General features: G+C 37.7%; 1 protein-coding gene across 7 annotated transcripts in view; it reads right to left on the bottom strand.

The window, feature by feature from the left end:
• Nucleotides 1–1,563: 1,563 nt before the first annotated feature.
• Nucleotides 1,564–22,913, bottom strand: part of PLEKHA5 (pleckstrin homology domain containing A5) — a 240,809-nt gene continuing 219,459 nt past the window's right edge. For 5 of the 7 annotated variants that reach the window (XM_042945933.1, XM_042945928.1, XM_042945929.1 and 2 more), the window contains 8 exons: nt 22,771–22,888; nt 13,985–14,103; nt 10,272–10,481; nt 9,221–9,361; nt 8,464–8,588; nt 6,247–6,392; nt 4,484–4,589; nt 1,564–2,432 (listed from right to left, as the gene is read on the bottom strand). In XM_042945933.1, coding sequence (XP_042801867.1) covers nt 4,495–4,589; nt 6,247–6,392; nt 8,464–8,588; nt 9,221–9,361; nt 10,272–10,481; nt 13,985–14,103; nt 22,771–22,888 — 954 coding nt within the window. In that variant the 3' untranslated portion in view covers nt 1,564–2,432; nt 4,484–4,494. Of the gene's footprint in view, nt 2,433–4,483; nt 4,590–6,246; nt 6,393–8,463; nt 8,589–9,220; nt 9,417–10,271; nt 10,482–13,984; nt 14,104–22,770; nt 22,889–22,913 lie in introns of those variants that run through there. The other 2 variants (XR_006204714.1, XM_042945932.1) reach the window with 2 other exon arrangements.

The raw sequence follows: 22,913 nt of genomic DNA, 5'->3' as shown, positions 1-22,913 counted from the left end.
TGGAACCATAACCATCTCAAGCTTGGAAAGAAAGAATAATCTTTTGCCTATTTCCTTTGGAAGACTTTGGCTGGCATGATGTCTTTAGATAAAGGTGGTATGTGTAAACATGTTTACGTGGATACAGAGAGCTGAGCCCTCTCCTTCCATCTTAACCTCTCTTCTCATTCACCTCCTACAATACAGACTGTATCTATTTGCATTTCATTTTGTGTGTTTCTGTTTGGAGCAGATGAATTTTTGTACATCTGCATTTTGAATTAAATTTAAATCCTCTTTACCATAGCATGGGAAAAAAAGAAAAAAAGAAAGACTGACCGGTGCCAATTTAGTTTCAGCCATTTCATATAGGAATCCAAAAGCATCAAATTTCCTTGTACTCTGGGAACAATATATAGCATGAACAAAAGGTTATAGAGGGAAGAAAATGTAATTGATTCTGAAGAGCGTGAACATCTGCAAAGAATGTATTGTAAGGGAAAATGATCTCTGAGGGTCCTACTCCTGATGATGAAACAGTTTCTAGTTCCCCATGTCAGAGGAATGACACTCCGCTCCACACAGGCCTCTCCAGGCCCAATGCACTGAGCAGAGAGTGTCAACGCTTGGAGCTGGTTTCCACAACACAGAGACAAACAGAAAGAAGTGTGAAGACTTCAGGAAACAAAACCTGCCTGGCGGTGCTGAGCTAATAATGGCCTCAGAGGAAAAGTGAAGAAAGAAAAGTATATTCTGGTCCAAACTCTGTCATTACATATAATGTGACTGTGGCCAAGTCAATGTATCTCTCGGAGCCTCAAGGTCCTCAGACTCTCACATGGGAGAGCCAGACTGGATGGCAGAAGAGGCCTTTTTATGATGTGATCTACAATAATACGATTAACAGTCTATTATTTCATAGAGAAGTCCCTTGAGTCTCAGACTTTCCATTTTATTTATTTTTTATTTTTTTGAAAGATTTTATTTTTCTCAAGTAATCTCTACACCCAAAGCGGGGCTTGAACTCACAGCCCGGAAATTACGAGTTGCATGCTCCACTGACGGAACTAACCAGGTGCCCCACAGTCTTCCCATTTTATTTTTTTAGTTTTTTGAATGCTTATTTTTCAGAGAGAGAGACAGACCGACACATGGAGTGTGAGTGGGGGAGGGGCAGAGAGAGAGAGGGAGACCCAGAAGCAGGCTCCAGGCTCTGAGAAGGCAGCACAGAGCCCGATGTGGGGCTCGAACTCATGAACCATGAGATCATGACCTGAGCCTAAGTTGGATGCTTAACCGACTGAGCCACCCAGGCGTACCTATTTTATTTTATTTTTAATGTTTTATCCATTTTCTGAGAGAGAGAGAGAGAGAGAGAGAAAGCAGGGGAGGAGCAGAGAGAGAGAGGGAGACACAGAATCCGAAGCAGGCTCCACGGCTCGGAGCCTGACGTGGGGCTTGAACTCATGAACCATGAGATCATGACCTGAGCTGTAGTCAGATGCTTAACTGACTGAGCCACCCAGGCGCCCCTAGGCGTACCCGTTTTAGATGGGAGAGAGCAAAAAATTCTAACACGAGTGATTTAAGAACATCAACATTTATTTAACATGATAAAAAAGAAATGAGATATGAACATTTGCATTTAAACAATAGTAAGTAGCCTTTAATACTTACATGTGCTCATTGTATAATATATACACAATGAACATAATTACATTTGTACACAAACTAAGTACTGGATTGGAAAACCTGCTTATTGCTGTACACATCTATCCCAATGAAGTATAAGCCCAGTACTTCAAAATACCTACATTTTAAATTGTACCTTTAAGAAACAGGAAGCGGTAACATTTGTGTTTAAGCTGACAAGAGTGTGGCAGTAACTGCTGACGCTGCAATCTGAGAAATAATAGTAGCAGAAAACAGGACATTCTTCACTTAGCAGTAATAAAATGGCACATTTTAAATATATATATAAAATTTTTACAAATCAAGTGTGAAACAAAGCATTGCAGTAGCCAAAAATGGGAAGGAAAAAAAAAAAAAAAAGGAAAACAAGCTTCATTCGAAATAGTAACTAAATTTATGTACTGAAAAGCAAAAAGAAATATAAATCCACCTAAATTTTAGAAACATCAAAATCTGGAAATCAGCAACTGAGTGAGCTCTGGCTGTAGACCGCACATTAAAAAAGCACCTTTACTTATGTGCTCTGAAATCATAGCAGCAAGCTGGTGTCAGAACAACAACCTTAGTATTACGGAGTGTACATATGAGCCATTAAAGCTGTTTGGAATAAACATTTTCCAGAAGTGATAAAATGATGCTCTGTGGCCAAAAGCATCAGAACTATGAATTTCATAGATTTAAAGTATACTGTACAATATCTTCTCACATTGCTGAAGGTCCACGTCCTTAGCTTTCAATGGTTTTGACAGAAGTCAGGATAGCTGAAAAATAAAGACAGGGAAAATTACTTTGACACCTGCAAGTTAATGAGTGACCATTTCCTAAAGTAACTGAGGGCAATGTTCTACAACGGCAGAGCTGACAGGCATGGCCATGAAAATCCTAAAATATAATACAACAGAAGGACGTTTCTTGTCATTTCGTAGGTTTAATTTACCAAGCCAAGGATGCAATTAAATAACATTTCAGAATTTTAAAAAAGAGTACCCAAATTTATGGCTGAATCAAAAAGATCAACAAAATAAGCAAAGATTTGCATAACTTTGCTAAAATATCTAACAATATATTAAGCTGCCTGCACAGCAGTGTCATTTGTAAACCTTCCCAAAGTCCTGCCAAAACTACTAGGTCAGCAACATGACATACACTCAACGAGAAGACATAAAAAAATACAAGTCTGAGTGCTACTTGTCGTTCTGGCCATATGCCAGAAGACAAGGAAATACCCGGCAATAACTGGACCCCATTCCAGCCTATAATGCCACTGGCTCTTAGAGTGAAAGTAAAACAAAACAAAATCCAATAATAACAACTTAAGGAACCCGGAAATGTACTTGAGTTTTAACTGTACATATTCTTTATTGTCAGACAACATTCTTTCATATCATTGGTCTGTGTACAGAGAATTGTAACCTGTTTATTGAACCAAAGATAATGAGAGTGGACTTTAATTTACATTCCTCCACGAAGATGGACAGAGGCCATCTATCAGCTCTTCGCACAGGAGGAATCACACAAACATGCTGCTATTCCTATTCTGGTGGTATTCTTGTCACTAGTTGCAACTGTCACTTCAGAACCTATTAAGTTAAAAGTTTAAACGCATGAATGACAGAGGCAAGACACAGGTAAGACTATAACAAACAGGTGGTTTGTCACTCCAGAAAGGATGTCAATCCTGCATAAATGCCAACTGACAACAAACAAAGGCCTCTTCTAGGCTCTAGGTAGACATAATCTCAAACAGAGGTTATAAATATGCCAAGACAGTTAGACACAAGTCCATCTGGATGAAAAAAAAGGACACAGATTACAGTTGCTACAAAAGGTATGAATGGAAGTGGATTCTAGAAAATAAGCACTACTGGATGAACTTAGTGTTTGTACTGATTTGAGAATCTGTAAGTCAAAGCATATGTTAACAGCAATGCTTATAATGTCTCTATGTGTTTCTGTTGCTTATAATTGTTTAACAGAAATGTGCTGGTAGTCCTAATGCACACATTACTAGATCTGATAGACACTGAAGAAAAAAATGCAGAAAAAGGCATAAATAGCTTCACATCTCAAAGCTTTTCTGAAAAGTAAAAAAAAAAAAAAAAAAAGTATGTATTTACAAGTACAAAAGGCAAGTAAAATTTAGCAACTGTTTATAAAAGTGTTAACAGTAAGACCTTAGGAAATTATTGTCAGTTCCCAAACTGTGGTCTATGGCACAATGTTCAGTCAGGTTCTGCCCTTCCCCCTGCATCCACCCACAGCTTTTTTAGTAGCTACCTCTCTTACTTAAACAAAATTAATTATTTAGAAATAGTTTCTGATAGATCTTAAAGACTGTAATATTCCTTGTAGTTGGCTGTACTACAAACACTTCTTTGTCCTTTTAAAATAATAAACTCCTGATGCGGTAGGTGGGTTGCACAAACTGTAAAAAAACATTACTTGATCAACATGTAATAGCTTCAACAGAATTCTCAGGTCCGACTACGGAAAGGAATGCTAAGTGGGGGCACAGCTGCAAAACCCCGTGCGGCCTGTCTTGGCACGGGCTATACCTTTCCCGTTTTGCTGTTTTTATGGACGATGAAATAAGAGACAGAGAAAATGTTGTCACACAGCAAATCACTGGAAGGGCTGATGCAGATCTGAGTTAGTGCCTGTGGCTCAAATACATGGCCTCCTTGCTCTGCCAACAATCTCTAGTGCATGGCCCAGAATTAATCTCAGTTTTTGTTCACTAAAGCAACAAATGAATACAACTCAAGTTAAAAACTCTGAAGTTAAAGCACAGACGCAAAGGGAACAGACGTACTTTTTCTGAGACTACACACACATGAAATGGGATCCTTCTGTGAGCTGCGGCTGGGCGGCTGGAACCGGCGATGCCGAGGACTCAGGAGATGGGGACAGACTTTTCACTAAAACAGACCAAGAGAATGCAAGAAGGTACACATGTTTAGGATACACTTGGAGAAGGAAATCCTGATGTTGTGATCCCATAAAATAGGAACATGTTTCAGGAAGGAATTAATAGTTGTACTTGGTTTCTGTTGTCTTCTAAATTGGCAATTGATTATTTAGCATGAAATGTCTCTTGAAGACGATTAAAATTCTTCTTCCTTATATACCTTAAACATCGTATACAATGTTACGTGTCAATTATACCTCAACCAAATTGGAAAAAAAAATTATTGTCTTTTTTTTTTTGGCTTTGAGGTTAATTTTTAGGTGTCTGTCAGGGAAGCCCTCTTGTTGGGTCTGTTTATCTATCTATCTATCTATCTATCTATCTATCTATCTATCTATCTACTATCTAGTAAGCTCTGTGCCCAACATGGGGCTTGAACTCATAATCCTGAGATCAAGAGTTGCATGCTCTACTGACTGAGCCAGCCAGGCACTGCTGGGTCTCACTTTAAGAGACTTTCTAGTTTCATGCAGCTAAATAGTATGAACAGTTTAAATGTTGTGATTTTAATGCACCCACACACTTTACGCAGACGTGCCAAAACAGTAACAGGAAGTGGTCAGTGACAAAAAACTGCCTTATAAGCGACAGAGGCAAAAGACAATGCTTAATGTTGGCTACAGGGAAACACGACTCATAATATAAATTTGCATGTTACATGCATGTAAGATACAGAAAATACTCTGCCAGAATCCAATGCTCCTCCTAAGAAGAACAGTACCAAATAATTGAATTTCATTGTATTTGCTTGTCTGCCAAATGATGGGGAGAAAGGTGAAGGGAGGCAGGATTAAGAATAGTTTTTTCCAGGGGTGCCTGGGTGGTTCAGTCAGTTATCCAATTCTTGATTTTGGCTCAGGTCATGATCTCACGGGTTCAGGAGTTTAAGCCCAGTGAGGGGCTCTGTGCTGACAGTCTGGAATCTGCTTGGGATTCTCTGTCTCCCTCTCTCTCTGCCCCTCCCCCACTTTCTCTCTCTCTCAACATAAAGAAATAAACATTAAAAAATAAAGAATGGATTTTTTGCTTATGGACTATGAGAAGCAAGGCTGATAATATGCACCAGTGGTATGATCCCTCTCCCAACCCCTTGCCAAACATCATAAAGAAAAAAAGAGAAAAATCTGTGAAGATTCTAAAAAAAAAATAGAAATTTTTATTTTTTGACGTACTATGGATCACGATTTTCTCTCAAGGAAACGTCCAAGTGTGGATTCTAGCAGGGGCTAGAGTAAATAAGGTCATTCTCCTAGTTTAGATATTAAATCTTACACAGTTCCCGAAGTGGTAGGTTTGTGACTACTCTGAGAGTCCAGCCTCAGAGAAGCAGGTACATTTTCCACGTACTGAAAGATCTTAGTAGAAAAAATTTGTGGTATATGTGTTAAGGTTGAGATGGGAGGGAGAGAGAGAAAGAGAGAGAGAGAGAGAAGCAACAGATTCCCAAGCCAGGACAGACCCTGTGGATCTAGCTGGGTAGGCACATGTCCCCTTTCCTTCCTTTCCAGTGACATCCTTCCTGAAGGTGCATGTGGGAAAGCAAAGGTATGCGTTGAGAAATTCAGAGGAAGCACCAGTGAGAAAAGTATGAAATGTGGAATATCTACCTGCCATCGTTTGATTTCCTCTAGAAGCCTCAGGAGTTTGTTCACAAGAAGCAATAGTTTCTTCCTGCTCATGAATATCGTCCTTTATATTTTCTTCAGGGTGGCTTTCTGCTTTATGATTTGGGATCTGTGTCTCATCCTGAGGGCTAATGAAAACAGATATTTTAAAATTTGTTATTACAGAATGCAATACATTTTTTCCTTCTAACTTACTGTTATGTAAAATTTTAACCATACACAAAGGATGTCACCATCTCCATATTTAGTAACTGCTGACATTTTGCTTGTAATTAATCTCTTTTCTTTTCCCCCCTTACAGAAATTTTAATCATAAAAAAATCAGAGCAAATAATATATGAAACTTATACCCTCAGCTTCAATAATGATCCATGTTTTACCAATTTTGTTTCATATACACTGCCAGTTTCCTACTCCCCAAATTATTTTAAAATAGATTCCAGACAAATCATTCAGTCTGTAAACACTTCAGTTTGTATTTATAATACCTAAATGTCATCAAATATCTAGTCAGTGCTCAAATTTCCTTGATAGCCTCATTATACCAATTTTAGAGTTATGTTTCAAGAAGATCCAAAGTCCACATTTGTATTTGCCTGACAAGTCTCTTAAACTTTAAAATACCCCACAACACACATCCTTTTTATTCTTTGCCACTTATCTGTGAAAGAACCTGCTTTCTCCATCCTACATAGTTTATCACATTCTGTATTTTGATTTTATTCCTCTTATTTTTTATTAAAAAAATTTTTTTTAAAGTTTATTTATTTATGAGAGATAGAGACAGCATGAGTGAGGGAGAGGCAAAGAAAGAGACAGAGACACAGAATCCAAAGCAGGTTCCAGGCTCCGAGCTGTCAGCACAGAGCTGACATGGTGCTTGAACCCACAAACCGTGAGATCATGATCTGAGCTGAAGTCAGACGCTTAACTGACTGAGCCACCCAGGCGCCCCTCCTCTTATTTTTTATAAACTGATAGCATTTTGAAGCTTGAGCAGATTTAGGATTTTTGGGGAAAGGGGCAAACAGTAGATCATTAGGTGGGGTTTGTGCCCTATTGCATTAACAGGTTCTATTCTTTATGTTGAAAATGATCAGTGAGTTCAAGGGTTATCAGCTTGATCCACTCACTATAAAGTTCCCTGTCAGATTTTCAGCTAACAGCTTTTCCAGCCATTAAGGAGTATTGCCTAAATCCCTTATTTCTTTAAGGCTAGCAAAGCAGTGACAGTGTAAGTCTCTCATTCCTTATTGAATAAAATTCTTCTAAAAAGAAAAATATTTCCTCAAAAACTTTTTGGTTGCAATTTGTTTGGGAAAGGCAAGAAAAATACTTGATTCTTTGCCTTTATGCACCAGACTTTGGAATAAGAAGTCAACTCCTTAGCATTGTCCAGAGTGGCCAACAAATGATTTTTTGTTGTTGTGTCATTATAAACTCATAGATTTTTAATTGAGGGTAAGATTGAGGGTATACACATAAGAAGGCTAGTTAAGAAATGCAGCTAAACAATAAATAGCAAATCACTATAATTTTTGGAACACATCAGATAACTTAGATATCTGATCAATGTCTATCATTGCCTATCATTATGCAGGCAATACTGAAGTGGCTCACTTTGATAGACCTTATACATCTCTTGGCATTTTTAAAAAGGTATTTATTGAATTCCTGGGTGAGAAGCATAGTGATAAGTGCTATACTTGTATTTTCTTATTTAATCATTGCAACACATTTGTGAGATAGATACTATTGTCATCCTCATTTTTACAAGCAAGGAACCTGCAGTTTAGGGAGGTTATGTAAATTGTTTAAGATCCTACAGCTCTTAAATAGCTAAGCTGGGACAGGAATCCAAGACTTTTTGACCCTGAAGTTCACCATGCTTTTTTCTAATGTATGATTGTTTATTTTTGAGAGAGAGAGAGAAAGAGAAAGGAAGGGAGGGAGGGAGGGAGGGAGTGCAAGCAGGGGAGGGGCAGAGAGAGCTGGAGACACAGAATCCAAAGCAGGCTCCAGGCTCTGAGCTGTTAGCCTGACGCTGGGCTCGAACTCACGGACTGCGAGATCATGACCTGAGCCGAAGTAGGACGCCCAATTGACTGAGCCACCCAGTCACCTCTGAAGTTCACCATTCTTAAGTAGTTATAGTATTTGGGGAATGATTCCTTTGTTGTTTTCCCTATTACTTATTACCTGAATGAAACATCCTCAGACATTTTCTCTTTGTTTCTCTCTTTATCCATCACTTCCTCAGAATTCACTCCATTTGGTTCAGGTTTAAAAAGTGTTGTAGAAAAAATGTCCTCAGTGCTTTTCAACTATAGAATAAGAAGAAAAATGATTCAAAAATAAATGTGTATTAAAAAAATTAGACCCTGTCAAATAGTTACTGAAATACACATTCAGATTCAAGTATATTAAAAATATTAACATTCTTTTTTTTAATATGTTTTATTTATTGATTTTGAGAAGAGAGAGAGAGCACCAGCAGAGGAGGGGTAGAGAGAGAAGGAGAGAGAGAATCACAAGCAGGCTCTGCCCTAAGAAGCTCAGAGGCTGACAGGTGTCTGAACTCAAGAACAAAGAGTCGGACACTTAACTGACTGAGCCACCTACGCACCTCTAAAAATATTAACATCCTTTACTACTGGAAGTAAAAAGTTATTTGCCTAAAGGGCTGATGCACGTTGCTAACAGCTAGGTGTTTTGGGACATAAGATTCTTTAACTGGGGTTAACAATAATTTATTCTAGCCTTACTTATGTTTTAACTTTTCAATTAACCCATTTTTTGATGTGCTGAATACATCACTCAAATTAACAAAACCTATTTCACTTAGACGTAGGGTCTCTGTGATGAAATGAAACATAACTATTTTCAACCTTACCACTTGATCTAATCTTCAAAAATCTACCCCTTTGGAATATCTGTTCAAAAGTAATCTCTTTACCTCTTTGCTGAAATCTGTATTTTGAGGTTCACTGTCTTTTAGTCGAACAATTTCTGCTGCAGGAGTTTCATGGTTTGGCTTCACATCATTTTCTCTAATGACAGTATCCAGTTCCTTAATGTTATCATCCCTTTTTCGAGTCTGTCCGAAAGACATATAGCATAGATTCATACTATGTACAGTTTTTAGATAGCATCTGTTATTTTGAAAAAAAAAAAAAAAAGGTTGATCTTCACGTACAAGGAGGTTCTCTTATGAAAACCAATAGGAAGAAAAATATATATATATCAGTATTCCATGCATTTTTTTTCTCTTTTAATCACCCATTTTGTAATTTGAAGAATGTGCAATTTCAGCAGTTAATCTGCTGAATCTTTAGTAGCAGTGCCTGGATGCTCCTGATTAGATGGAAAGGGGATTTCTAGGAAGACAGGGAAACCCTTTCAGCTGGTACATGTCTACTAACAGGGACAGGCCAGACAGAAGCTACTGAAAAGGTCTGCCTGTCTGCTATCTCTGTATTTATGAATCGGGGTAACAAACAAACAATGAGAAATGGAATGGTGTCTCTTTGCAAGGCAGGAGTTGGGATGTAAGGAATAGTAGACTTACGCTTTTACTGAGAAGCTCTGTCCTGCTACAATTTAGGTCATGTTAAATTAGGACACAGAGTAATACACATTTTATTGGAGGGGGAATTGGGGAATATCTTGTTAACTTGCGTGGCATTTTACATTCGCTGAAAGCACTTTTATCTTAGTATCTCTGTGAAGTAGACAGGGTAGGGCTGTGTCATCTGATTTATAGCAGAGAAGAGTAAGGCCACAACTGGTACAAGTATGTCCAACAAGTAAGATGGCTCTGGTTTTCTGAACCCAGGGCTATTTCCACTTTACTGAGCTGTCTTAGCTTATTATTATGGGCATTAGGTAAAATCAAATAACTATCCATACTGCAGACATCTGAAAACCCATCAATCATGTAACTCCAGATCCTGACTCAAGTGATACTACATTTACACACAAGAATGGTTAAAAGCAAATTGATGTACCTGGGTAATCCTGAATGGATTATCCCTTAAGCCTGAGGGACTTTGTAAGGGTGACTGGTCTAAAGAACCAATAACATTTAATCCTTTTTTCTTTTCCCTCAGGCATGCTTGTTGATGTCTCCTTATTCTTTCCATCTGCTCTTCCACAGTCATCCTAGGTCGAGTACTTTCAGCCAAACAGAGCTGTTCCACTGCACTTCTTGGTCTTTCCTTTAAATTAGAAATAGACATATGAATACATCAATACAGAATAACTTCTGAAAAGTATGTTGGGATAAAAAATGTTCTGAAAGGATTTCTTTTGTTCTCAAAATCAGAAGTGGAGCTTTGAGTGTCAATTTAGTTAACACCAGATAGGCAAACTGTTTTTTCCTTCACTGGTGATTGGTGATGCACAGTCAACGAAACAGGAAATTGTATAAAACTCAAACTAGGAGAACACAGGGGGCACAGTTTGTAAATATAAGACTTTATTTTATTTATTTAAAAAATCTTATTTATGTTGAGAGAGCAGGAGCAGGGGAGAGGCAGAGAGGGAGAGAGAGAGAGAATCCCAAGCAGCTCTCCGCTGACAGGCTGACAGTGCAGAGCCCAATGTGGGGCTACATCTCAGGAACCATGAGATCATCACCTGAGCTGAAATCAAGAGTTAGAGGCTTAACTGACTAAGCCACAAAGGTGCCCCCCTCCTTTTTAATTTTTTTTCCTAAGGTTAATTTTCAGTAATCTCTATACCCAATGTGGGGCTCAAACTCATAATTCCAAGATCAAAAGTTGCATGCTCTACTGACTAGGCAGCCAGGTGCCCGAAGATATATTTTAATGAAAATTTAATTTGTTAAAAAAGTTTATTTATTTGTTTAGGGGGAGAGAGAGAGAGAGAGAACCAGCAGGGAAGATGCAGAGAGAGAGGGAGACAGAGAATCTGAAGCGGGCTCTGTGCTAACAGCATGAGCCCAATGTGGGGCGAACTCACAAACCACGAGATCATGACCTGAGCTGAAGTCAGACGTTTAACCAACTAAGCCACCCAGGTGCTCCAAAACATATGTTTTAAGTCAAACATTTACTGTGAAAAGACTTCACAGAGAAAACATCCTCAGTTCATGATCAATAAGGATTTAAAAATTAAACAACCAATTCTTAATCTCACTTTCTTATTAAAGACGTAAAACAATATCGGTATAAAATGCCAAATAAGAACTTCAATATTAGTCACAAGCAAATTTTAGCTTACTTTATGTAATAGAAAATTTGAAGACTGAACATATTCTAGAATCTATGGCATAGAATCCATAGGTTACTTTGTGCCCTCTGGTCTGGGTTGGTGGGAACTGACTGAGATATTGGTGAAGTTGCTTTCTTTTGAAAAAACCAAGGGCAGAGATGAGCATTTCCGTGAGGAAGCAATATGTCAGGCAAACCCACTAAGATCCTTTTTTCTCTTGAGCAATCTGGAAAATGCCTGCAGGGCAGGAGTGATAGCTCTAGAGCCATTTTCTATTGTATAGAATAAATATCTTTAAGAGCTCAAGTAAAATCTAAAAGAGGAAAACTGAAAAGCCTTAATTTGCAGAAGTAACGATGATTTTCATTTATATGTAAAATAAAACACATTAGCTTTGGAAAGAAAAAACAAAACACCAACCAAACAAACAATAAAAAAATTAAAAAAAGTAAATTCTAAATATAGATTGGGACTTGGCTACTATAGTCATCCCTTTCCTTTTATTTTTATTTCAGATTTTATTAAAGTTTCTTATTTTATCCTTTTATTTTTAGTAACAATAAACATGCAGTCTTCCTGGCTTTTCTACGTTTATACAATAATGTCACACTGCAACTTTCTTCTCAAGTTGTCATATAGTAAAAATCTGTTTTTATTTATTTATTTGTAATTAAAAAAATTTTTTTTGAGAGAGTGAGAGATAGCGAGAGAGAGCGAGAGAGCCAGAAAATGAGTGGGGGAGGGGCAGAGAGAGAGGGAGACAGAATCCGAAGCAGGCTCCAGGCTCTGAGCTGTCAGCATAGAGCCCCATACGGGGCTCAAACTCATGAACTGTGAGATCATGATGGAGCCAGTGTCGGACGTTTAACAAACTGAACCACTCAGGAGCCCCTGTAAAAATCTGTTTTTAAAGGTCAGATATTGTTAATTTTTAGATCTTTTCTCTAATGATAACTGGAAAAGAATATGTCATTACAGTTTTAGTTATTAGTATTCTAAAAATTATTATGGGGTTGAAGAATATTTGTGAATTATTGTTACATATTTTCCATAGAAAAGAAACTCTTAAAAATAACTTATGTATATTCATTCCTCATATATTATGGAAATTTTGTGTTATATTCCAAGTATTTTATTCTGACACTGATATTGCTTATAAAGGTCTTTTTTGTACCAATATTACATAACTGTAGTCTTCTATACTCCCTTCCCCACTCCTGTATTTGGTGATATAGAAGTCTTTCTTCTACTATTTAAGATAGTTACATATTAAAAAAAAGAAAGAATATAAGTCCACTAATATCTTTCTTCTTTGTCTCAACATACACTGTTAACTTTTTTAAAAAGTATTTTCATTTATTTATTTATTTATGCATAATCTCCACACCCAACGTGGGGCTTGAACTCACAACCCCAAGATCAAGAGTCACACCCTCTACCCTCCACCAACTAAGCCAGCCAGGGGTCCCTTAACTTTTTTTTTTTTTTTTTAATGTAAGCTCTATGTCCAGCGTGGGGCTTAAATTCACCACCCTGACATCAAGAGTTGCATGCTCTACTAATTGAACCAGTCAGGTGCCCCTCAACATACATTTTTAAAACCTTTTTCTGTTGATTTTTTTTTAGCATTACAATTTCCAAAGAAAATACCCTTTCCATCTGTAAACAAATGCCTCTAAACAAACAATAGTATTATAGAACCATGACCGCAAATATATAGCTATTCATTTATTTTGATTCTACAATAATTATCTTTCTAGGTCTTTATAATTTTGTACTCATTAAAATATTATACTCTTGTATATAAATTTGTCAGATGTTTTAGGCATATACTTCATACCTGTAGTTTAATATCTCTCAAGAATAACCATAAATCTTATCATTTGTAGTACTTGTCATTCTTTTCTTATAGTTTAAAATTATCAAATTACCCATACCAAATAAGTATAGAATTTATAAAGATGAAAAGTAAAAGTTCTTTTGCACCCCAAATTTTTGAGACTACTTGGTAAAAAGGAGTTAAGTATGCTGATAATCTTCTCAATATGACCAAGCTTAGACTGGTTTACAGCCAGTTTGAATTAAATGGATCTCAGATGAATATGTGAAATATAGAAGCTATTTTCCCAATCCCAATTCACATTTCTCAGAGTAACCAGAGGATTGGCAAACTCCAAATCTACCATAGCTGAAAGGCCCTGTAAACTCGGGCTGGCTTGGAAATCCATTACCTTGGATGACCATAGGACATGTCTATCACTCTCTTTAAGGAAATTCTTAGAGGTATCAAGAGATGTAACATGGGACAGCTGTCTGAAAACAGATTCCACAAACTGTGGACTAAGACCCCATGTCAAAGCTGATCAAAACAAACCTAGACTAGGTATTGAGTAGGTCTGTCCCCTAGACACTAATTTCCTCAATGGAATTAAAACAATAAATAGGCCTTAAGAATCCTTTTAAAGATTAACTTCTAGTTAAATACCGTTCTTGAATCCATCATCTTCTTAGTTTTCCTTAAGGTTACATAAGAGGCTATCGTTGAAGATTCAGGTGTTGGTGATTTGGTCCTTGGAGGAACTACTCCAACAGGAAAATGGGAACCTAAAAATGAAAACACCAGTAAGTTCTACAAAACATCTTTCACACAACATTGCTTTCTTTTGAGGTACTCAATTTCTAATTAAAAACATTTTTTTTTTAATTTTAGAGAGATAGAGCAAGAGAACATGTGTGTGTGGGGGGGGTGGGGGGTGGGGAGAGAGGCAGTGGGAGAGAGGGAATCTTAAGCAGAGCCCAATCAGAGCTTGATCCCATAACCCTGGGATCATCACCTGAGTGAAATCAAGAGTTGGATGCTCAATCAACTGAGCCACCCAGGAGCCCCTGACATACTCCATTTCTGAGGTTTTCAAAATCAAAAGGCAAATTTATTTTTATTGGTTTATTGTTTTAAAGATTTTATTTTTAACTAACCTCTATACCCAACATGGGGCTCAAACTTACAACCCTGAGATCAATAGTCATATTCTCTACCGACTGAGCCAGCCAGATGCTCCAAAAGGCAGATTTATCGTTTAAAAAGAGCCAGGGAAAATGTAGTAGCCTTCCATTAGTTACTCTGTCTAAAGTTCTACAGATTTTTTTTTAATTAAAAAATTTAATTATAAAATCAGTAATACTCAGTGGATCAGACATCTTCACAACAATCTTCTAAAGAAAAGAAGGTAAATGAACTGCAGTGTCTGCATTAATTTACTTCCTCAAGTCCATGTAGCTCATCAGCAGCATGGCTGGGACTTCTCTCTGTTGTAAGGACCTTAATCCTCTCACATGTTGCAGATCAGGAGAGGAATGGCCCAGAAAGGTTAAGTGATTTACCTAAATGCCCTTAATTTCCATTTGGTTTCTTTTCAATCACCCTGTACTGTCTCAAGAGAATCCACTAACAATGTTAACAACAGTTAACTATAGGTAATCACTGTGACTTTTTTGTATTTTCAATAATTTCTAAAAAGGACACACACCATAGAAAACAAAACACACAACACAAAATCATTAACCCAACAACAATAAAAGCTAAAAGTAAGTTAATACATAAAATGTATGTAGTTATATCGCATTAATTTTGTTTAAGTAGAATATATGCACTATTATCCACTGAGGACACTAGCAAAAGAACAAATTATTAAAATCTCAATGGCTTACTTAAAATAAAAAAAAAAAACAAAAAAACAAACCACTCTCTTTGAGCTCACTTAAAGTTACATCAACTAAGTAGAAAAAAGAAGTCTAGTTTCTCCCTCAAAGACAAATGGTACATCAGTCATTCAGGGTCCATTTAATTTACACACCAAACAATCTGTAGCTTAGGCTTTAATATTGTTTATGAACTGTGTGAGTATTGTAAGGCTGTATATTTAAGAACATGAAGTGCTGAACTGCTACACAATATAGGTAATTCTGCAGTTCAAACTAAGAGAAAGACTCTATTATCCCAGTTAGTGATCCATTTTTAAAAGTTCTACTTTAAGTCATGTGGCACAAATTACACCATAATTTATCTGTGTATTTCAGACAATTTATTCAGGTGAGAGCTTATAAGTTAAAAAAAAAAAAAAAACAACAAAAACTCAAACATCTAGGGATGCCTAGCTGGCTCAGTTGGTAGAGCATGTAACTCTTTTTTTTTTTTAATTTATTTTTGGGACAGAGAGAGACAGAACATGAACGGGGGAGGGGCAGAGAGAGAGGGAGACACAGAATCGGAAACAGGCTCCAGGCTCCGAGCCATCAGCCCAGAGCCTGACGCGGGGCTCGAACTCACGGACCGCGAGATCGTGACCTGGCTGAAGTCGGACGCTCAACTGACTGCGCCACCCAGGCGCCCCATGTAACTCTTGATCTCAGGGTCATGAGTTCAAGCCCCACTAAGTGATCTCTTATTTCAGAGATCATAAAAAATAAAAATAAATAATCAGGGGCAGCTGGGTGGCTCAATCGCTTTAGTGTCCCACTTCGGCTCTGATCTGCAGGTCGGTCATGATCTCACAGTTTGTGAGTTCAAGCTCTGCATTGGGCTCTTTGCTGTCAGCACACAGCCCACTTTGGATCCTCTGTCTCCTCCTCTCTCTCAAAAATAAAGATTAAAAAAAACCAGACAATAGAATTCTTTCAAAAAAAAAAAAAAAAAAAAAAAAAAAAACACCTAAATTTCAAAAGCAGCAAAACTCTGAAGAAGAATCCAAACCCTACAGAGAACATATGCCAGACAAGGTATTTTTTATGAGTAAAGATATGGCATTGACTTTTGTCCCCCCTCTCTGTACCCTCCCCCACTTATTCTTTGTCTGTCTAAAATAAAATAAACATTAAAAAAAAGTCTACTGATGAGTTGAACTCACTTATTAAATAATTTCTAAATTTTGTAGACTTGACTGGCGACAATTATCCCTTATAGATCATGGGGTATTATGACTATGTAGGAACCAGAAAAAAAGAGTGGAATAGAAAATGCAAAATCAAAGCATAAAATGTAGTCCTTATTTTATATATGCTCTAAATACTTTGCCCACAGGGATTAAGAATGTTACACATGTGATAAACAGCAACTGCCCCCCCCCCCCCCCCCCACATATGCTATTATGCTATTTGAAGAGGGTAGATGTTAGGTCTAGGAAACCAGTGCTGTTGAAATAGGGGCACTCTGGCTAGATTTACTGATTTCTTTTAATTTTTAAGTAATCTCTACACCCAACAATGTGGGGCTCAAACTTACACGTTCAACATCAAGAGTCATATGTTCTACCGACTGAGCTAGCCAGGAGTCCCTAGATCTATTGGGTATTTAAGAAAACCTAGGAAGTCCCAATTTTTATTTATTTATTTTCTTAAAATTTTTAGTTTGAAAGAGAGACAGAGAGCAAGAAGAGGAAGGACAGAGAGAGAGAATCCCAAGCAAGCTTCGCATTGTTAGCATAGACATGGCTGTGCTCAGTGTGTGGCCTGATCCCACGAACCTTGAGATTATGACCTGAGCTGAAATCAAGAGTCTGACGCTTAACTACTGAACAACACAGGCGCCTCTAAAGTCCCAATTCTTAAAAATTTTTTATTATTTATTTATTTTTAAAAATCTAAATCCTAGTTAATGTATAGTGTAATAATAATTTCAGGAATAAAATTTAGTGTTTCATCACTTACATGTAATACCCAGTGGTCATCCCAACTAGTGTCCTCCTTAATACCCCTTGCCCATTTAGTCCTTCCCTCCACCTAACACCCCTCCAGCAACCACCAGTTTGTTTTCTGTATTTAAGAGTCTCTTATAAAAAAAAAAAAAAAAAAAAAAAAAGAGTCTCTTATAGTTTGTCTCCCTCTGTTTTTATATTATTTTGGTGTCCCTTCCCTTATGTTTGTTTTGTATCTTAAATTCCACATGTGAGTGAAATCATGATATCTTTCTTTGACTTATTTTGCTTAGGATAATACACTCTAGTTCCATCTACGTTGTTCCAAATGGCAAAATTTCATTCTTTTTGATCGCCCAGGAATGTTCCATTGTATGTATGTATGTATGTATGTATGTATGTATGTATGTATGTATGTATGTGTATCTTCCTTATCCATTCACCAGTCAATGGGTTATTTGGGCTCTTTCCATACTTTGGCTATTGTCAATATTGCTGCTATGAACCTTGGGGTGCATGTGCCCCTTAGAATCAGAATACAGGATACTCCTGTATCCTCTGGATAAATACCTACTAGTGCAATTCCTGGGTAATACGGTAGTTCTATTTTTAATTTTTTGAGGAACTGTTTTCCAGAGTGGCTGCACTCATTTGCATTCCCACCAACAATGCAAAAGAGAACCTCTTTCTTTGCATCCTCACCAACACCTGTTGTTGCCTGAGTTGTTAATTTTAGCCATTTTGACAGTTGTGAGGTGGTATCTCATTGTGGTTTTGATTTGTATTTCCCTGATGATAAGTGATGTAGTGCTGTTGAGCATTTTTCATGAGTCTGTTAACAATCTGGATGCCTTCTTTGGAAAAGTGTCTATTCATGTCTTTTTGCCCATTTCTTCACTAAAGTCCCAATTTTTAGATGTTGGCAACCAACACTTGTTGAGCCAGTGGCTCTGTTGGTTGAGCATCCTACTCTTGGTTTCCACTTAGGTCATGATCCCAGGGTTGTGGGATCAAGCACCATGCTGCTTAAGATTCATTCTCTCTCTCCCTCCCTCCCTCTCCCTCTCCCTCTCCCTCTCCCTCTCTCTCTCTCTCTCTCTCTCAGTGCCTGAGTGGTTCAGTAGGTTAAGCATCTGACTCTTGATTTGGGCTCAGGTTGGGATCTTGCAGTTTGTGGGTTTGAGGCCTGTGTCGGGCTCTGTGCTGACAGCTTGGAATCTGGAGTCTGCTTCAGATTCTGTCTCCCTCTCCTTCTCTACCCCTCTCCACTTGTGTGTGCATGTGTGCGTGTGTGCTCTCTCTCAAAAATAAACATTAAAAAAACAAAAACTATGGAAAAAAAAAAAGTCTCTTTCTCTCCCTGTTTGCCCCTCTCCCCAGCTCCTGCTCTCTCACTTTTTAAATTTTTTTAACGTTTATTTATTTTTAGAGAGAATGAGAGACAGAGCATGAACAGGGGAGGGGCATAGAGAGGGAGACAGAGAGTCAGAAGCAGGCTCCAAGTTCCAAGCTGTCAGCACAGAGCCTGACGTGGGGCTCGAACTCACAAATCACGAGATCATGACCTGAGCCGAAGTCGGACCCTTAACCGAGCCACCCAGGCGCCCCAAGTCTATTTCTTTTCTTTCTTATCCTTAAGCATGTACACTAAACTTATTAAAATATAAAGGTAATCATGATCATTACCATCCTCTGGAACAATACAAGGACTTTAGAACATGTTAATATCAACAAAATTAGTCCTGGTTATATGCTATTGGTATCCAATATTTTAGTTCTCTGCTTCTTAGACCTTCCCTATCTGACCAGTTTGCTTCTATCTGAAAACTGTAGAACTCTCTTAAGTGACGGTTAAGTGGCAAACTCTCTAGTTTTTATCTTTATCTTTACTGTTTCTTCAAGTTTTATTGACGCAAAATGTATAACTAAAATGAATAGATCTTAAGTGCACAACTGGTGAAGTTTTATAAATGTATTCTTACCCCTAGCTGCACATGCATATGCCAGTGTAATTATCTCAGTGAAGACAAAGACCATCTTCGTCACCCCACAAAATTCCCTTCCAGGCAATCCCACCCTTCTGCCAAAGACAACCACTGTTCCGTTGTCTATCACCAATAGATGAGTTTTGCCTGTTCTCAAACTTCACATAAAGGGATTCATACACTAGGTCTCCTTTGTGTTAAGCTTTTTTCACTTAATATAATTTTTTTTTCACATTTATACATGTTGCTAAGTTACACATGTACATCTATCAGTAGTGTTTTTTAATTGTTAAGGAGTATCCCACTGTTTGAAGATAGCATAATTTGTTTATCCATACTCTTATTTACAGAAATACAGGTTGCTTCCAATTTTTATCTACTATGAATTAAAACTATGGTTAAAAATCCTTGTATAAGTTTTTTTGAGGAATGATGTTTCCATTTTTCTTAGATAAATATGTAGGAGAATTGCTGGATATAATTGCATGTTCAATTTTTAAGAAACTACAAAACTGTTGTTCTTTCTTACACCACCATCAGAATTGTGTTTGAGATCCAACTGTTCTATGTCCTAACAAACACTTGGTAATCTTAATTTTAGCTATTCCAGAAGGTGTGAATTATGATTTTAATTTGCATCAAAACTGCATTTATGCTTGATCAGTTGTAAACTTTTTCATATACTTGTATACCTTATTTGTTAAATGTCTAAGTCTTTTGCCTACTTTCTTATTGGGTTGTCTTTATTATTGATTTGTAAGAGTTGTTTATATATTCTGAATACGAAGCCTTTGTCAGGTATATATACTAATGATATTTTCTCCAATTCTAATGGATAGAAGTTTTAAATTTTGATGAAATCTAATTAATCTCAGTTTTCACAGAGAGTACAGCCTTTGGAGGGTTCCAGCTTTCCTTGAGGAGGTGTCCTCTCAGACTTGGTTTTTTGTTTAAAAATTTTTTTATTTATTTTTGAGACAGAGAGAGAGACAGACGGACAGACAGACTGAGAGAGGCACAGAGGCAGAGAGAGAAGGAGACACAGAATCCAAAGCAGGCTCCAGGCTCCAAGTTGTCAGCGCAGAGCCCGATGTGGGGCTCAAACCCACAAACCATGAGGTCATGACCTGAGCCATAGTTGGACACTTAACCAACTGAGCCACGCAGGCGCCCCAAGACTTGTAATTTGTTCAGGATCTGAGCTTTGTCCTGTCACAAGGCACTTTAGTGCTCCACTTAACTTATTGGATCCCTCCTATTACAAACTGAATTATGACTTTCTAAAATTCATGTGAGGTCTTAACCCGTGATGTGACTATATTTGGAGATAGAGCCTATAAGGAGGTAATTAAAGTTAAGTGAGGTCATAAAGGCATGCCCCTGATCCAACAGGATTGGTAACCTTCTAAAAAGAGAGCTAACATCAGAGAGCTAACATGTGCTCTCTCTCTGCTTGTACTGAGAGGAAAGGCCCGGTGAGGTGCAGCAAGAGGCAGCATCTGCAAGCCACGAATAGAGTCTTTCCCTGAAACCAAACCCAGCTGGACCCTGATCTTGGACTTCTACCCTCCAGAACTGTGAAAACAAATTTCTGTTGTTTCAGCCACTCAGTCTATGATTTTTGTTATGGCAGCCCAAGGAAACAAATACACTACCTTTCACATAAGGTGAGCGTCCCTTTCTTTACTTTACCTTAACTTGTTGAAGATTCTCAAAAAAATTTAAAATGGTATCACCCAGCAATTAGAATCACTTTCTATAGGAATAGGAGGATTGGCCAGGGCATCTAGTTAGCTATACTGCTAAAACATTTGTTTGCAGTTTAATATTTCCTGTGTATTTATAATAATATGCACCATTGGGGCACCTGGGTGGCTCAGTTGGTTAAGCATCAGACTCTTGATTTTGGCTCAGGTCATGATCTCACAGTGGTGACCTCCAGCCCTGCATCAGGCTCCACACTAACAGCATGGGGCTGTCCAATGTGAGGCTTGAACTCACGACCCCAAGATCAAGAGTCACATACTCTACAGACTGCCAGCCAGGTGTCCCTGCATATAATTTTTAATTACTCAAAATCTTAGCTACTAACAGCCTACTGGTGACCAGACAATTAACACATTATTCTGTATGGTACATGTGTTATATACTGTATCCTCACAATAAAGTAAGCTAGGAAAAAGAAAACCGTATTAAGAAAACCAAATGGGGGGGTGCCTGGGTGGCTCAGTTGGTTAAGCATCTGACTTTGGCTCAGGTCATGATCTCGCGTTTCATGAGCTCAAGCCCCGCACTGTCAGCGCAGAGCCTGGAGCCTGCTTCGGATTCTGTGTCTCCCCCTCTCTCTGCCCCACCCCTACTTGTGCTCTCTTACTGTCTCTCAAAAAAATGAATAAATGTTAAAAAAATTTTTTTAAAAGAAAACCATATGGAAAATACATTTATAGTACTATACTGCATTTATTGAAAAAAATCTGCATTTAAGTAGACCCTTATAGTTGAAACTTATGTTGTTCAAGTCAACTGTATGTGAACACACACACACACACACAAATTTTGGTGAACCATTTACACATTATCCTATACAACCACAATTTCACTTAACCGTCGATAATCTCCAGAACATATTTAAGTTTCCATAATTGTCCCAAGAACGTCTTTAGAGACTTAAAATTTTTTTTATTAAAAAATATATAGGATTTTATTTATTTATTTGAGGGAGAGAGAGAAAGTGCAAGCTGGGTGGGGTGGGGGTGGGAACACGCTCAATTGACTGAGCCACCCAGGCGCCCCGATTGAGACTTTTTTTTAAACCACAATCCAATCAAGGTTGAAGTATTGCGTTGTATCTGGCCTTTTCTACCTTTTAATCTTGAATAGTGCCCCCTCTATCCTTTTTCTTCACAACACTGAATAATGACCAGCATTAAAAAAAGAAAAAAAGTCTGGCTCAGTTGGAAGAGTGTGCAACTCTTGATCTCAGGGTTGAACTAACAACCCCAACGCTGGGTGTAGAGATTAGTTTCTGGTAAAAATAAAATACAATATAAAAATCAGAGTACACCCATAGTAGTATTATTTCATGGAATTTGTTTTTTAGTTTATTTATTTGTTAAGTAAACTCTATGTCCGATGTGGGGCTCCAACTCACGACCCTGAGATCAAGTGTCACAGGCTCTACTGACTGAGTCAGCCAGGTGTCCCTCAGCCCTTAATCTTTTATGTATAATTCTGAAACAGAAAAACTTAAAACCTCCCTCTCCCCAAATCTCAGGAAATGGAAAACTTTTCAAAAGTTTGGCATATAAACCTTTTTAGTCTTTATCCCACTTAGGATGAATATTCCAGGAATGTTAATTGATTTCAAAAGAGGATGCTGCCTCATGCCTAGCTGAAATGACATGTAATATATGGTTTACATATGGGTCACGTTACCTTCCTAATACCTGAAATTTCTGAATTAAGAAGCTCATCAGATTCCACAGGTTTCAGATAAGGGACTATGGATTTGTCTATGTATTGGGCCAACATGTACACTGAGCTTATTGCTAAAATGTCTGAAAAACACAGGAGATAAAACATATCCTAATGCTGACCTTTAACAGAAGTTTCCATTTCTGAAACAGGTTCTGATTTTTCTTCTCCATTAGACTCATCAACTTCTGCCACTGTTGTTAACTCTGGTTCACTCTTGTAGAGTCTATAATCCGGACCCTTGAAAAGAAGATGTGCAATTTTA

The sequence above is a fragment of the Panthera leo genome, chromosome B4 (genome assembly GCF_018350215.1).
Source record: "Panthera leo isolate Ple1 chromosome B4, P.leo_Ple1_pat1.1, whole genome shotgun sequence".
Lineage (NCBI taxonomy): Eukaryota > Metazoa > Chordata > Mammalia > Carnivora > Felidae > Panthera > Panthera leo.
The sequence above is the reverse complement of the archived record's forward strand: the minus strand, read 5'-3'. Positions and strand labels throughout refer to the sequence as shown.